Here is a 13,415-nt window from a genome sequence, read left to right on the forward strand (position 1 = left end):
CTCACCACGTTCTGCGTTTGCTGATGCCAGTGACTGTGCAGAGAGAAAGCCGTTTGCGTCTTGCGCAGGAGTTGCGGTGACTTCAGAACGACGCCAAGTTCTGATTGGCTTCGGCTTTGAAAGATAGTGGGTGTGCTCTAAGACATGCCTGGGGGTCTACTGACCCACAAAGCACTCAAAAAGTCAGTCTCTGCGAACTACGAATTCCGCTCAGCGAAGGATGAAGCGCAGCATTCGTTTAGACCTCAAAATGAAGTCAGCGCTGTGGCATTACGCAATGCGAAAGCGTCGTGCTTGCATTGCGTTATGCCACAGCGCAGACTTAATTTCGAGGTCTAAACAGATGTTCCGCCTCATCATTCTCTGAGCTGATTTCGTAGTTCGCAGAGATTAGCTCTTCGAGTGCTTTGCGGGTAAGTAGACGCGCAGGCATTTCTTAGAGTGTCGACCTGAATGCTAGATACCTTAAGGTCTACCCGCTATTTTTTTTTTTAGCTAGCCACTTACAGCTCGGTGTTTGAACATCATCATCGCAACCCGTGTGCAAGAATCAGACGGACTTGCGTTCTGCTTAGAATCGATGCACGTATTAGTGCTGCTTCTGGTAAGGCCGGATATTTATTTGTAAAACCACAACTCTTTCCAGCATATTTTATACTCTGATCAGCACTCGATTTCATCTTTCTACTGTCGGTGTAAACACAAATCTGTTAGGGGTGTGGCAATTATTATGTACAACCGACTATATCTTTAACACGAACCTGGTATTTTTAATTTAAATATGCCATATTTCCTTCCGAAAAGCCAATTATCATGAGGAAGTAGTTCCTGAATTCGAATGTTAGCATTCATGTTTATGATCAACCATCGCTTCTGAGACGAAAGTCGTTCATCTAAATCTCCCAGAATATTAATGGCTCTGCCAAGAGCTTTATCTATCTGAATGATTATCTCACTTTTCTAGTAAAAACCCGCTATGTTGTTTTTGAAAAATAAAATAAGACAACGCAGGTGACTGTCTTCTGAACGAGCAAAACGATACCTGGAACTGGCGGAACTTTAACTTATTTTTGCCACTCGCTTTTTTTGCCAGAAGACCCGACTTCCAATGGTACTGCTGCTAGTCTTCCTCGTGTTGGGTTCATCGGCGTCAAAGTTACCTCCCAACATTATATTCATGCTTGTGGATGGCCTGGTAAGTAAAAGCGTTCTTTCATACTCTTAGTTAACCTGTGCGCCGGGCTCAGTCGAGAAAATGACCCCTTTTTCCCCCCCGCATAAATGAACTAGGCATCGCAGAGAGCTGGAAATCGGTTAGAATTTAAAGCTAGCTATGAAAATAATATGCGAATCGTTGAGCACATAACGTTGCATTAACCAAAATATAGAAAATAAATAATTTTTTTTTTATGAGGCCACGTCTCAGTTGCCTTGGGGGCACCTGGGGCGTTCATTTCAGTGGGGGTGGGGAAAAAATGCCAGTAGAAGATGCAATATTGTTTTTGTTTTTTTCATGTCAACAAGTTTTTTTCTCTCTTTTACTGAAATGGATTTAGCAGGCGCACATAATTTAAAATTTTGGGTTCATAAATATTAGGCTTAGGTGGGCGCCGACTCATAACTTTTGTTTTCTGTCCTTTGAATCAGGCAACGTTACGCGCTCAAACATTCACAATGTATCTCCATCGCCAGCGTTACTCTAATGGAGTTCCAGCTGTCTGCGTTTCGTAGATTATTTAATCGGGCCGAAAAGGTGGGTTTCATTTTTTAGATCGTTCCTAGTGTAGCGTATGTTTGGACATACTGAATGGAACACAAAAAATGCTCGTTTTTTTTATAGCCATTGCGGCTAAATTTTGCTTATACTTTATTTTATCATAGGCTTGCTTATTTTATCATAGGATTGGTCGTCCGAATGTAATCAATGGTTAACCACGTCTTTAAAAACAAACGCAAGACATGCCGTATTGTAATCATGGTCCTTGCGTCGTGGCTCGTTCTTTCCTATTCTTATCGTCAAATGCTGTAATTTTATTTAGGATTCGAGAGATAATTAGATGCTGTCCCTTACTATCAAACAAGTTATCTTCGCCGGAACATTCAGCATATTATGTTCACGTGTCCCATATCAAAGGGAAAATCCGCATTTCCATCCTCCAAAGCTATTAGTCCATCGTCATCAACTGCCGTTTTCAAAATAAAATGTCGTCCTCGTGGTTATGGTACAACGAAAATGTCGTACGATGACGACTACGACGAAGACAATGTCATTTTATTTGTAATGTAATTTAGTACTATTTCAATTTGAAATTACATCTTATTTCCTGATGTCACCACAAAAGGTCCTTTGTGAGCGTGCACCACCCGGCATAGTTTGCAACCAATCAAGTCTCAGATTGCTCTGGTGGTTGCAATCGCGAAAATCAATGCAACAGCAGAAATGTAGCCTCGAAAAATAAAATACGTTGATGACATTAGGTTCCATCACATTCCGATGAAATGCCTGCTCCCACCGAAACCACACAGCTTTTGATGGCAACAATACCTCACAGGTATCATCTGGAGCATCTCATACTTGGATTGAAAGGAACTCATCTCCAGAATACTACAACGACAGAGAACCTGCGGACGTCTTGTAAACACTGCAAGTGTTCTAGACAAGATCGTGCTCGAATTGGATATTCTAACCGCTGAGATTAAATGTTAAAGGGCGGACAACCACAGCCTCCATTCCGAGTGGACCAATCTTCGTCAACATTTTCTGGAACGTGCACCTAGCACAGGATTATAGCCCGACATGCCCTTGCAGCGTCGTTATCGCAGTGAAGACAAGAGCCACTTATCGCAGAAACCTACGGCGCGATGAAACAAGCTTTTAGAAGGCATAGCGGGGCAACCGCAATAAAACAGTCTCATCGGAGTCGCCATAACTGGTATACCGTGGCACATCTCGAGTTCATAGCTAGCGAATGAACGAAAATGAAGTCAAAACTTGAGAAACAATGATGGCTTTACATTGTTTGCTCCTCGTCGCTGTCACATGCCATCAGTGGAAACAGCGAAAGCATCCAAGGTGACATATCTACATCGTGGTCCCATTCTCGAAGCTTTATTGGTGTCGCGTCTTGAAGATATTAGCGATTTAGTCGAACGAATTCTGAACGGAAAATCCGTCCGTTGTACGTAGTTGAAGGCTGGGTTTCTTTGGTATTCCTTTTTTTATATATCTATAGACCACCTGTCGTTTGACCAAATCAGCAGTCTCGAAAGTTGCATGTTTCATCAGTTTCTAGGAAAATGTTACACTTCACTTCTTTTGCACTCGAATCCCTTAACACAATAGAGAATATGTCTCCAACGAGCCTGGTGGTAAAGTATACTCGATAATAGGAATGATAGAACATGAAGAGGACAACACACAGACGAGTACATTCTTTAAATTCAGAACAAAGTTAATTCCACGGAATGTGATCGCTCGTTCCCCCGCGCTTTCTTAGAAAAAAGTGGAAAAGGAAGAGGCAGAGGGAGAAGTCAGGTGAAAGAAAAATGGCTGAGAAGGTCAGGGGGGGTGTTTACCCTTTGGGGGCGGGCCGTTCAGCGAGGTCGTCTAGTAATTACGGACATTTCCAGGCGCAGAAAATCCATTTCTCTATCAGAGAGGGCTAGCGAGGGGTAAACGACACTGAAGCCAGAGTTTTTTTCTGTCGCAAATAATTTCATTGCTTCCCTTCCGAATCTTTGAGGATGCCGCTCGAGAACGCACGTTTTCGTGAACCTAGACGTGCATCCTCCGCATGAGCAACGATGTACTGCTATCGGGTGCACCGAGTTCTCGCTGGATCCGACGCCCCTTTAGGAAGTGCGCTCTCAGGCAATCATTTAGGTATAGGCCCGTTTATCCCATATATTCTCCTCCGCAAGAAAAAGAGATGGAAAAGATTCCCTCCCTCCGGCTGGGAATGAAGAATTTTTCAAGTTTCTTGGGGCAGGGGTTTGGAGTGGAAGGAGTATTAACCTGCCAGCATTTTTCCTTGAGTTTTATTTTACACTTGAAGACGACTCCTACGTCGAAACGTGAGGCGAGCGCCTTGAGGCGATGTACTCTGCTGTGCATGTACGAAATGACTGCGAATTGTTTCCAGTGGGGTCGAGGTGTAGAGGAAGGTGTGTTGGAGGAGGCGGTAAGGCTCTTTAGAGTATTTGCCAGAAGGTCTTCTAGGTAGCCTGTCTTCAGTCTATCATTCTGGAAGCTAACGCGATGTGTGGCAAGATGAGGGCAGAACTTGGCCCGCGCAGTTGTCAGGAGTTATTTAACCAAGTGTAGCTTGACTGTTTTTTTAGTGGGCGCTGGTGAAGGGGAATGCTGGTTTTACGATAATAAGCCTCGGAGGAAGGAAACAAGGGGGACAAAGGAGAAACACAAAGCTCCAAACACTGCTAGGGGACTGGTGTTTGTCCTTTGACCTTTGGTTCGCTTCTCCTGAACTTATTATCGTCATTCTTGTCCAGCTCGCTTGCACCTTTGCATTTACTGCTTTACAATCAAAACTGGTTTTTCTTCTCTCTGTTTGGACTCTCAGCACATCTCCCGGCTCGATAACTAAGGCGTAGGTTCAGGAATTGGAGGTTACACCATTCAGTGTCCTCTCTTTTGAACATAAGGAGGGAGGGGCTTGGTGGGAGAGCTTTGACGATGGTATTAAGTAGGGTCTGTTCCTGGTGCACTACCAGATAGTAATCTTCCTCAACTGAAGACCTGGCACCCGGGTACCGTGAAGTCCAGTTTGCCTTTATTGCCCCATCCACATACATTAGAAGGATGTCACTAAGAATGCATTAGGAAGATGTCGCGAAGCAGACGCCTGCCTACTGAATGTATATTTAAAAAAAAAAACAACCTTTAACAAAGACTCCCGACGAGTTTTGGAACTTGCACATCCCGTGCTTATCTATGGCGTTCTTGACGGACTCAAGCAGAAAACCGATATCGAGATTAGAATACATGTCTTCCATGTCTAAGAAGAACAGTCCGAGGGGAGGAGGCGGGTCACGGAGGCTGATTAGATGTTAGATCAGGTCAGTGGAGTTGGTGATGCGGAAATGTTGAGGGACTATGAGAGAGGATAGTTGCTTGAGTAGGAAGGATGCCAGACGCTTTTATCACCAACCGTTTTCTGATATGATGCTGCGGAGCAGAACATCGGGTTTGTTAGTTTAGGGGGAGAAAAATATAATAAAGTACATTTTAGAGGGGGCGGCTATCGCGTTTCTCGAGGCTGGCAGGTCAAAGCCTTTGCATAGGTTTTTAGGCATGGATCTCAGACACCCCGAAGGTCTTTTTTAAGCAAAACGGAGTTTTTATCTAGGCAGCCCCCGCCTTAACGTCGAAGAGGTCTTCGGCGTTAAGGTGGGGGATGAAATATAAATACATAATATATTTCTGAAATGCTATCACGACATACGTATTTGTATCGTGAAACCCTGACTTTTGTTGGGCGTAGAACGGGAAGGCTTGCCTAGTATCCCCTCACTTTGCTGCTCTTAAGACTGATGATTAAACAGAATAAAAATCAGTCCAGTGGTAGGAATCAGTAGTTGAAACAAACCGTGCTTTGATGCGGCGTTTATACATGATGCCTTCTATACAAGGTGACACTATTCGTTTTTACATTAACCCCTGTGTCCTGAAACTATATTATTTAAGACCATAGCACGTTCTAAAATAGAATATGCTGGACCAGTCTGAGATACCGGTCACACCGCGCTCGTGTCTAAACGTAGGATTCTGCAAGATCGCAGTGAGAGTTTTATTTTCTCAAGCAATTCATGAAAGCTAACCTATATCTTAGTCTTTTGTTGCGTCGCCCAAATTTCTCGTTTGTGTCTTTTTTATCAAATGTATTGATCGTTAAATAAATACGTTTTAACTCGCACTATCAAATGTATTATTTTAACCCCGCTTTAAAGATGAGGTTATGCTTCCTCATCAGTGCATTTCCCGTAGCATTGACCATCAGTTCAAAGTCGGAATTCATTTCTGTCCCAACCAGTTGTCAAATTAACTTCTTCATTCGCAAAACATCATCTCAATGCAACCGCCTTCCCGCACCTTTACTGTATATTTCACGAGTTGATTCACTTAGAATTGCGATAACCAATAACGTTTAAAGCGAAACTTTTACTTGTTCCATTAGGCGAAAAGGCAGCGGCGTTGTGCCCGAAGATAAAAAAAACATGCCGACAAGCACGCGCCACTCAAGGTTAAAGCGGACGCGCCTCAGAAATAAAACACAAAAAAAGCACAGCACCACAGATTCTTCTTGACGGAAGTCAGGGGGGGGGGGGGGGGGGGGGGCGCAAGGTCAAAGCGGACGCGTCTCAGAAATAAAGCACAAAGAAAAGCTCAGCAAAGCAGATGTTTCTTCACAGAAGCCGTGGAGCCGGCGGGGGCCGGCGCAGTGGTCGAGCGTGACGTCATCACCGGAGCGCCATTTGCAAAAGGACGACACACACCCAGCGCAAATACAATACCAGCAAAAACAACATTAATACGTTTAGAAAGAGTACTTGAAAACATTTCACCCGCAGAACTATAATGCTTTCGCATTCCTACACGTAGAAAGTCTTAAGCGTCTTCGGTGAATTTTCGTTAATCTATTCCTGCTCATGTTTCCATTGAAAGGTTTGTACTAGACTTACTTTTATCCTATTACTTAGTTTCTGTTTTGGCCCCTCCCTTCTATAATGCACCTGGGCGCTGAAAGTATTGAAATTGTAAAATAAATACATTTTTAGTGTGAACATCATATTTGGCGCTCCTTGGCGTTTTCACAGGGGTGGTATTAAAAAGCAGCAAAATTTACAACTTAGTTTGGTTTCTTCCCGATAGAACGCATTATACCCTGTTACTACTGTTGATAAGAACGTCCTAGTTTTTTTTCCGCTAAAAGTAGCGTTCTCAATAGTTGTATTTGTGTGATGTCTAAACATAAATACTTCCTTCTTCCTATGGCCTGAAGCTGAACTGAGTTTAAAGGCTCGGCCTACACCTGATATGATTCTATTGAGACCTGCCCTCGCAGAGCCTTCCGTCTGCAGGAAGAACAAAGTGTCTGTTTATTATTTATTTATTTTACCTGAGAGTGGTTTTGCCATTAAAACAGATTGTCATCTAGATCAGTGCTATTTGGCTTTTCACCTCTCAGCCACAGCTTCAAAACTGACGGCAGCACACCTGGGAACAATATAAAACGTATATATGTAACACCTAAGACAAGGTGATTTTTGTTTTTAATTATATAGCGTTTTAATTAGTCAAATTGTATTTACCTATATAGAATAATTTGATTTTACTCTCTGTACATCTAAAATGGTGATTCCTTTCCGCTAGATGAATTTTTATCGGGAGGGCAGATTCACTGATTAATTCTAAAATTGCAATAATATTGCGATAAAATAAACAGTAAATTTAAAGTGCAGTTTAATTAACAAGTTTTGTTCTTGTAATACATGCTACACTAGAACTAAAACAGTTCGATTTTTTTAGCTACTAAAAGAAACTAGACCTTACTTTTCTTTTGAGGTCTGACTTAATTGCAATGAAACACTACTTTCCCATTTTTTTTTCCTTTACATTCTGGTTTAGACATATAGACAGCATCAAATGACAAACGAACGGTAAATATTAATAATGTCTGGATTATTTGTGTGGACAAGGTATGACGTGAAATTATCAGAGTAACGTACTGGTCTCACCTAAATCGCTATATGAATCACGATTTAAATCGTATAACTTTTATTATCCACCTTGCCCGAGAGCTAGGATATCGTTCTCAGCCACACTTGGAGTATAGGTTCTTCACTCCTTGATTGTCTTATTTGCGTGATCCTTATCTAGCAGGGTGCAGAGCAAGCTCAATTGGCGACGGTAACAATTCGAAAATGCGACCACCGTGAGCCTTTCTAGCGATCTCGGGAAGCTCAAGCGATGTTCTATCGCTCTGTCGCGGACATGATGAACATTGTTGAAGGACGTAAAAGCGGTTTGTGTAATTTAGGTAAAGCTGCAGATAACTGGCGTCCAATGGCTTTAGAGAAGACGGTTGAAGTATCGGCATAGAAAGCGCGGGACGCCTAAACAGGGGGGGCGCCGATCTGCCTTGGCACACAAAACAGCCTCCGCGTTACCTGTGCCCGGTCAGGCTTCGACACGCGACGCCTTGGCCGAATCTGCGCCTTTTCGCGGACGTGGTCCTCAATCTCGATCCGGAGGAAAAGCCCATACGAACATCTGCGTTTCAGCGTCGTGTGTTCCATAGCGGGAAACGAACGCGTAGCGCTGCAAAGAGCGCTTGCACCAAGTTTATACAGTCGGGGACAAAAGTCCCCAGGACGTGCGAGCTGCGACTGAAACACATTGCTCTGCCATCTGCCGGCGGGTCCCCTGGTTTCGAGATCACACAAATGCGCATGCGCGTCCCACTGTTCCTGCAAACATGTCTGTTTTCCCGCTCTTCTGCGGCGCTTAGCTCGGAATCGGGCGCGTGGTACCGCCTCGGAGATAGCGCTTGCGGCTGACGAGCGTCTGCTACACATCCCGAAACTAGAGATACCACCTGCGGCATTGCGCCGCATTTCGCCGTGTCAGCGCATCTTGCTTTATAACTAGTTGAGCTTATCGCTCGGTCGAGCTGCCGTGACTCCTTGCATTACAGATGCCATGTCAGTAAGCGCTATCTCCGAGGCGGTACCACGCGCCCGATTCCGAGTTAGGCTCCCCGCCGCAGAAGAGCGGGAAAACAGACATGTTTGCAGGCACAGTAGAGCGCGCATGCGCTTTTGTGTGATCTCGAAACCAGGCGACCCGCCGGCAGATGGCAGAGCAATGCATTTCAGGCGCAGCGCGCGCGTCCTGGGGACTTTTGTCCCCGACTGTACATACAGTTACATATACGCGCAGTCATTCGTAATCAAGAGATTATAAGAACACCATATCGTCGCTAGCGACTCACCAATAACAAGCGAAATTCACGGCAACAAGGCGGGACCCAGCGCCAGGGTCGACGAAGCGGTCGATCATGAAAAAATCCTGCTGGCTTCCACGACATTCCGTCCGGCTCGAGCCATCAGTCTTTGAAAAAATGTCCTCCCGCATTCCTCACCACCCCCCAAAACGAAAAAAGAAAAAAAAAATCTGGTTCCGCGAACGGAGTACCAGAAACGCACAGTCGAATGGCGCGAGAGACCACGTGACCTTCCTCTCCTTGCTCGGCCTCTGATTGGTCGAACTCACCGCAACGCCTTGGAAAGTTGAGAGTGTTGAGGGAGTGTCTCTACTCTCTCGCGTCGCGCTACCGAGCGTTCCGGGACGGCATTCGTCGCACCGCAAGCGACCGCTCCTGGCCGCAAGGACGCCGCAACGCACTTAAACGCGCTCCAACGCGAATGTGCGCCTAAGCCTTAATGTTTTGACGTCTTTACATTCAAAACCGTATGTATGTCAAATGTTGCTCTTTATGCGTTCCTTCGTCATTTGATCCGCAGGATTTGCTAGAGTGTTCAAATACACTTACGACCCCCGCATTTCTAAGCGAAATAAAAAATGGAACTCACCTCAACGTCTTTTTTTTTCCAATAGAACATGCCCTTTTGGAGCCTTTTGTGTGTTAAACGGTCCTGAATTCCCAACAGCACGTCATTCACCCTCGCCACAATTTGATAAATGTACGTGAAAAGTCTTTTTCGCCTCTGACAACGGTGAGGGCGGCGTTCTTTCAGGGCTGGGACGACGTCAGCTTTCACGGGTCTCCCCAGATCCCGACTCCAAACATGGACGCTCTTGCTGCCGACGGAATCATCCTGAACAACTACTACGTTCAACCGGTATGCACACAATCCAGGGCCGCGCTCATGACCGGGATGTACCCCATACACACTGGTATGTCTGCAACTTCGGTTCATTGTTGAATATGTTGTTACGCTCCCTTTCAGACTTAATTCAAGCTCTACCGACACTGCGAATCGATGGGAACAATTGAGGGGCGCAAAACTTGCAATGTCCCGTTGGTCGTTGTATTTGTGAGTTTGCTATCATGTGATAAACACGGCACGCATAGAATCGAATGCGTGATCGCAGCGCTTTTAATGAGTGTGATTGTTTTAGCCGGCGCTTGACGCTTGTACAGTCGGGGTTAGAGTCCCGAAGATGCCTGGGGTTATGACTGCAATGGGCGGTCGTCGCGGGCGAAGCTCGAGCAGAAGGACGTAGCTGGTGAACGTTGGTTCTTCTGCGAGCTGGTAAACTAGAAGCAAGCCAAGTCTCTTCACCTTCCTGCATTGTAATAGTCAGATATATACTAACCGGCAGATTAGATTAATACATTAAGTAGAAAACTAACCCAGAGGAAGTGAAATTAAACTGTGGCGTTTCCCCGGTATTACGACCTACCCTTGGCAAAAAGAGGCCGTACTTGAAACAAAGTTGAAATATATTGAATAATTTTGTATTTATTCTATATTATTTTGCCCACATTCAAAATACGCAGGTAAGGGATTCAAAATGCACCATAAATATTAAAAAGAAAAAATTGTCGATACGCCAAAAGTATAATTTCTTGCCCCTCAAGATACCATTTGCGCATTAGAAACCGGCTCACTATATATCTAATTTCGTTTATTCACATTTTGTTAGTATATGCTGTACCTGTGGTATTTGAACTACTAAGTACAAAAAGTTAGGGCGCAAACGAGCTGGTGTACATTGCACATGGTTGAAAAAAACCCGAGACTGCGGGTAGACGACACAACACTAAAAAGTCTCTAACACAGCTGAAATTTTTATTTTCCGAAATCTGGTTATATAGGCACTTCGATACAAAAGAAAAAAAGGGGGAGAGGGTGAGAACTCCAAAGAATGCCACTTTCCACTAATGTAACCATTGACTAAATACAAGGACAACGAACTCTGCGTCATGCACCTCTCTTATCTTTGACCCCTCGCTACCCGACCGCCAAACACACTGGAAAGCCCAAGCCCATTAACACACACACACACACAAAAGACGACTTAGCGTTTTTTCTACCCGAAAACCTACATTAACCCATTATCACACACAAAAAAAAGAAAATTAACGTTTCTTCTACCAGAAAACCTACAAAGATAAACCTTGAAGGTCAGAACTTTTCGCAGCCTAAGAAAACCCCGAAGTTCGTTGTCCAACCCAAACGACGGCTTATTAACTACGTTCCTGTGACCTAGTATTGTTAATGACTCTTTTATCAATCGCTTATGGTCCTCTTTTTCCCGCAACACTTCTGAAGTTAAATGCCACAACGGTGCACAGTTCCTACATTCGATAACATGCTTTGACACTTCGGAGTACGGGTCTTTTTCCATTATACAACGTTTGTGTTCCAAAAAGCGCTCATTTATACAGCGTTTAGTATGTCCAATATAACAGAGGCCACAGTCAAAGGGTATCTTGTAAACGACACCCGACGAATTTTCTACATTCCTTTCTCTGTGTTTTATCATGCAACCTGAAACATCGAGGCAAAAGGGGTCAAACGGCTCAATCTATAATCTGTAGAAAAGGCAGTGCGAATATTAAACCTGCTGGCTAACGCTTTGATGTTGTGCGAAGTTTTATGAAAATATGGAAGGTCTACTGGCTTTGAAGGTCTATGATTTTTCTGAATTGACTTCTTTGGACATATCATATACATCAACTGCCTTAAAATATGTTCCTGAGGATATCCAGCAACCTCGAAACGTTCTGTCAGTCGACGAGGAGAAGAGCCAATAAAATGTGAGCAAGATTTCTGTACTGTTCAATTGACGAGATCCCGAATTATTCCCAGTTTGACATGTTTAGAATGGCAGCTATTGAAAGGAAGAAGAGGTTTTGCTGCGAACTTTCCGTACTCCCAACAAAGGCCCGAACAATTCCTAAGTTGAATATCGAGATACTGTAAACGGTCGTCACTCGGTCGTTCCAGCGAAAACTTTAATTCGGGCGCTGCTTCGAACACTACTTTCTCCAAAGAATCCGCTAAGGAGCCATCTGTTGAACAAACCAAGATATCGTCTGCGTACCTCCTCACCAGAATTTCCTTAGGGGATCTATGTCTAAAAGACCCTAGAAGACGCAGAACTAGGTCTCTTAGATAAATATCCGAAAGAGTTGGGGCTACCGCCGATCCAATACACACACCCTGTTTCTGAATGTAACTTTGACCGTTATGTTGCACCACCGTAGAACCTAGATGCACTTCTAAAATCCTGAGAACATCCTGAACAGATATCCCCGATTGCGACTGGAAACTGACCTAATGATCTTCCAAAAAGCTGCTGACCCTAGCCAATAACATCTTAGGTTCTAAAGAATAGTACAGATATTTTATGTCAAGTGAAAATATCGTGCACTTCTTTCCGTGGAAAGGCTGCAATTCAGCCACTAAACCATCAGAACACCGCAGTGACAACGGGGATCTAGTATCCAGGATCGTGAGAGTCTTCTGAAGAAATGAGGACACTATTTTCTGCCATGTGCCATTCTCGTTTATGACTACTCTTAGAGGAAGATCTACCTTATGATCTTCAAAGGGCGACTCCGCTTCATTTTTGATATTTAGAAAACTATGTAGCCCTCTTCAGTATCATATAGGAAGACCCCATGTCAAATATTACAATCTAATTCCGTTTATATATTTAATAAACTGGCCAGCAAACCTTCAAGCGAGCCAAGTCGGCGAAATCTGCCAACTCTAGCGTGCGGCGCGAGGCGCAATCGTCAGCGCACTCAATGCCACGGACTTGGAGCGGCCAACGTTGAACCACTACGACAGAGGCATGATACGTCATTCGCACGTTTTGCTTGTTTTTACTTCTCAGAGCGAAATTGAACGATGACGTCATGAGTTTGTCCTCCCGGTGTTGGCTGACCGGGCGTTCACGTGATCACCGTAACACGGATGCGCTAGTTTGCGCTGCCCTGCGCGCTTATCGGTCGGTTTCTCCGCTCCCCTTCTCCTCTTTCGTCTTCTCCCCTTCCCCCTCTCCCCCGGGCCATCACCGTCCACGCCATGCGACGCTTCGCATGGCGTAAACGGTAATAACCCGCGTCCAATAAAAAAAAAAAAAAAAAAAAGACCTGTTCGCGTCGCGTGTCCTGTTTCTCGCTCCCTCCCGAACGTCATAAGACCACGTGGTTCGACGTGACGTGCCATGACTCTGACGACCCGAGACCAATGTTGCCTGACGCAACCGAAGTTTCGGTTTCGGTATCTGCTGATGTTTAAATTAGGATTACACAAATACTATTCCACATTTCGCAAATCCGAAGACGTAGAGTTGTTTAGTAGTGCTTTGTGAATGTGAATCACATGGAAGCCTAAATTTTTCGGAATTGAGCGGA

The 13,415-nt window shown here is 44.5% G+C and overlaps 1 protein-coding gene across 1 annotated transcript in view; it reads left to right on the forward strand.

The window, feature by feature from the left end:
* The first annotated feature begins 1,108 nt into the window (after positions 1-1,108).
* The window catches only part of LOC121837729 (arylsulfatase B-like), a 60,693-nt gene continuing 48,386 nt past the window's right edge, over positions 1,109-13,415 (forward strand). The window contains exons 1-2 of the mRNA XM_042293525.1: positions 1,109-1,195; positions 9,778-9,937. Coding sequence (XP_042149459.1) covers positions 1,109-1,195; positions 9,778-9,937 — 247 coding nt within the window. The remainder of the gene's footprint in view (positions 1,196-9,777; positions 9,938-13,415) is intronic.

This window comes from Ixodes scapularis, unplaced genomic scaffold, assembly GCF_016920785.2.
Source record: "Ixodes scapularis isolate PalLabHiFi unplaced genomic scaffold, ASM1692078v2 PGA_scaffold4__175_contigs__length_147842914, whole genome shotgun sequence".
In the NCBI taxonomy this organism is placed as follows: Eukaryota; Metazoa; Arthropoda; class Arachnida; order Ixodida; family Ixodidae; genus Ixodes; species Ixodes scapularis.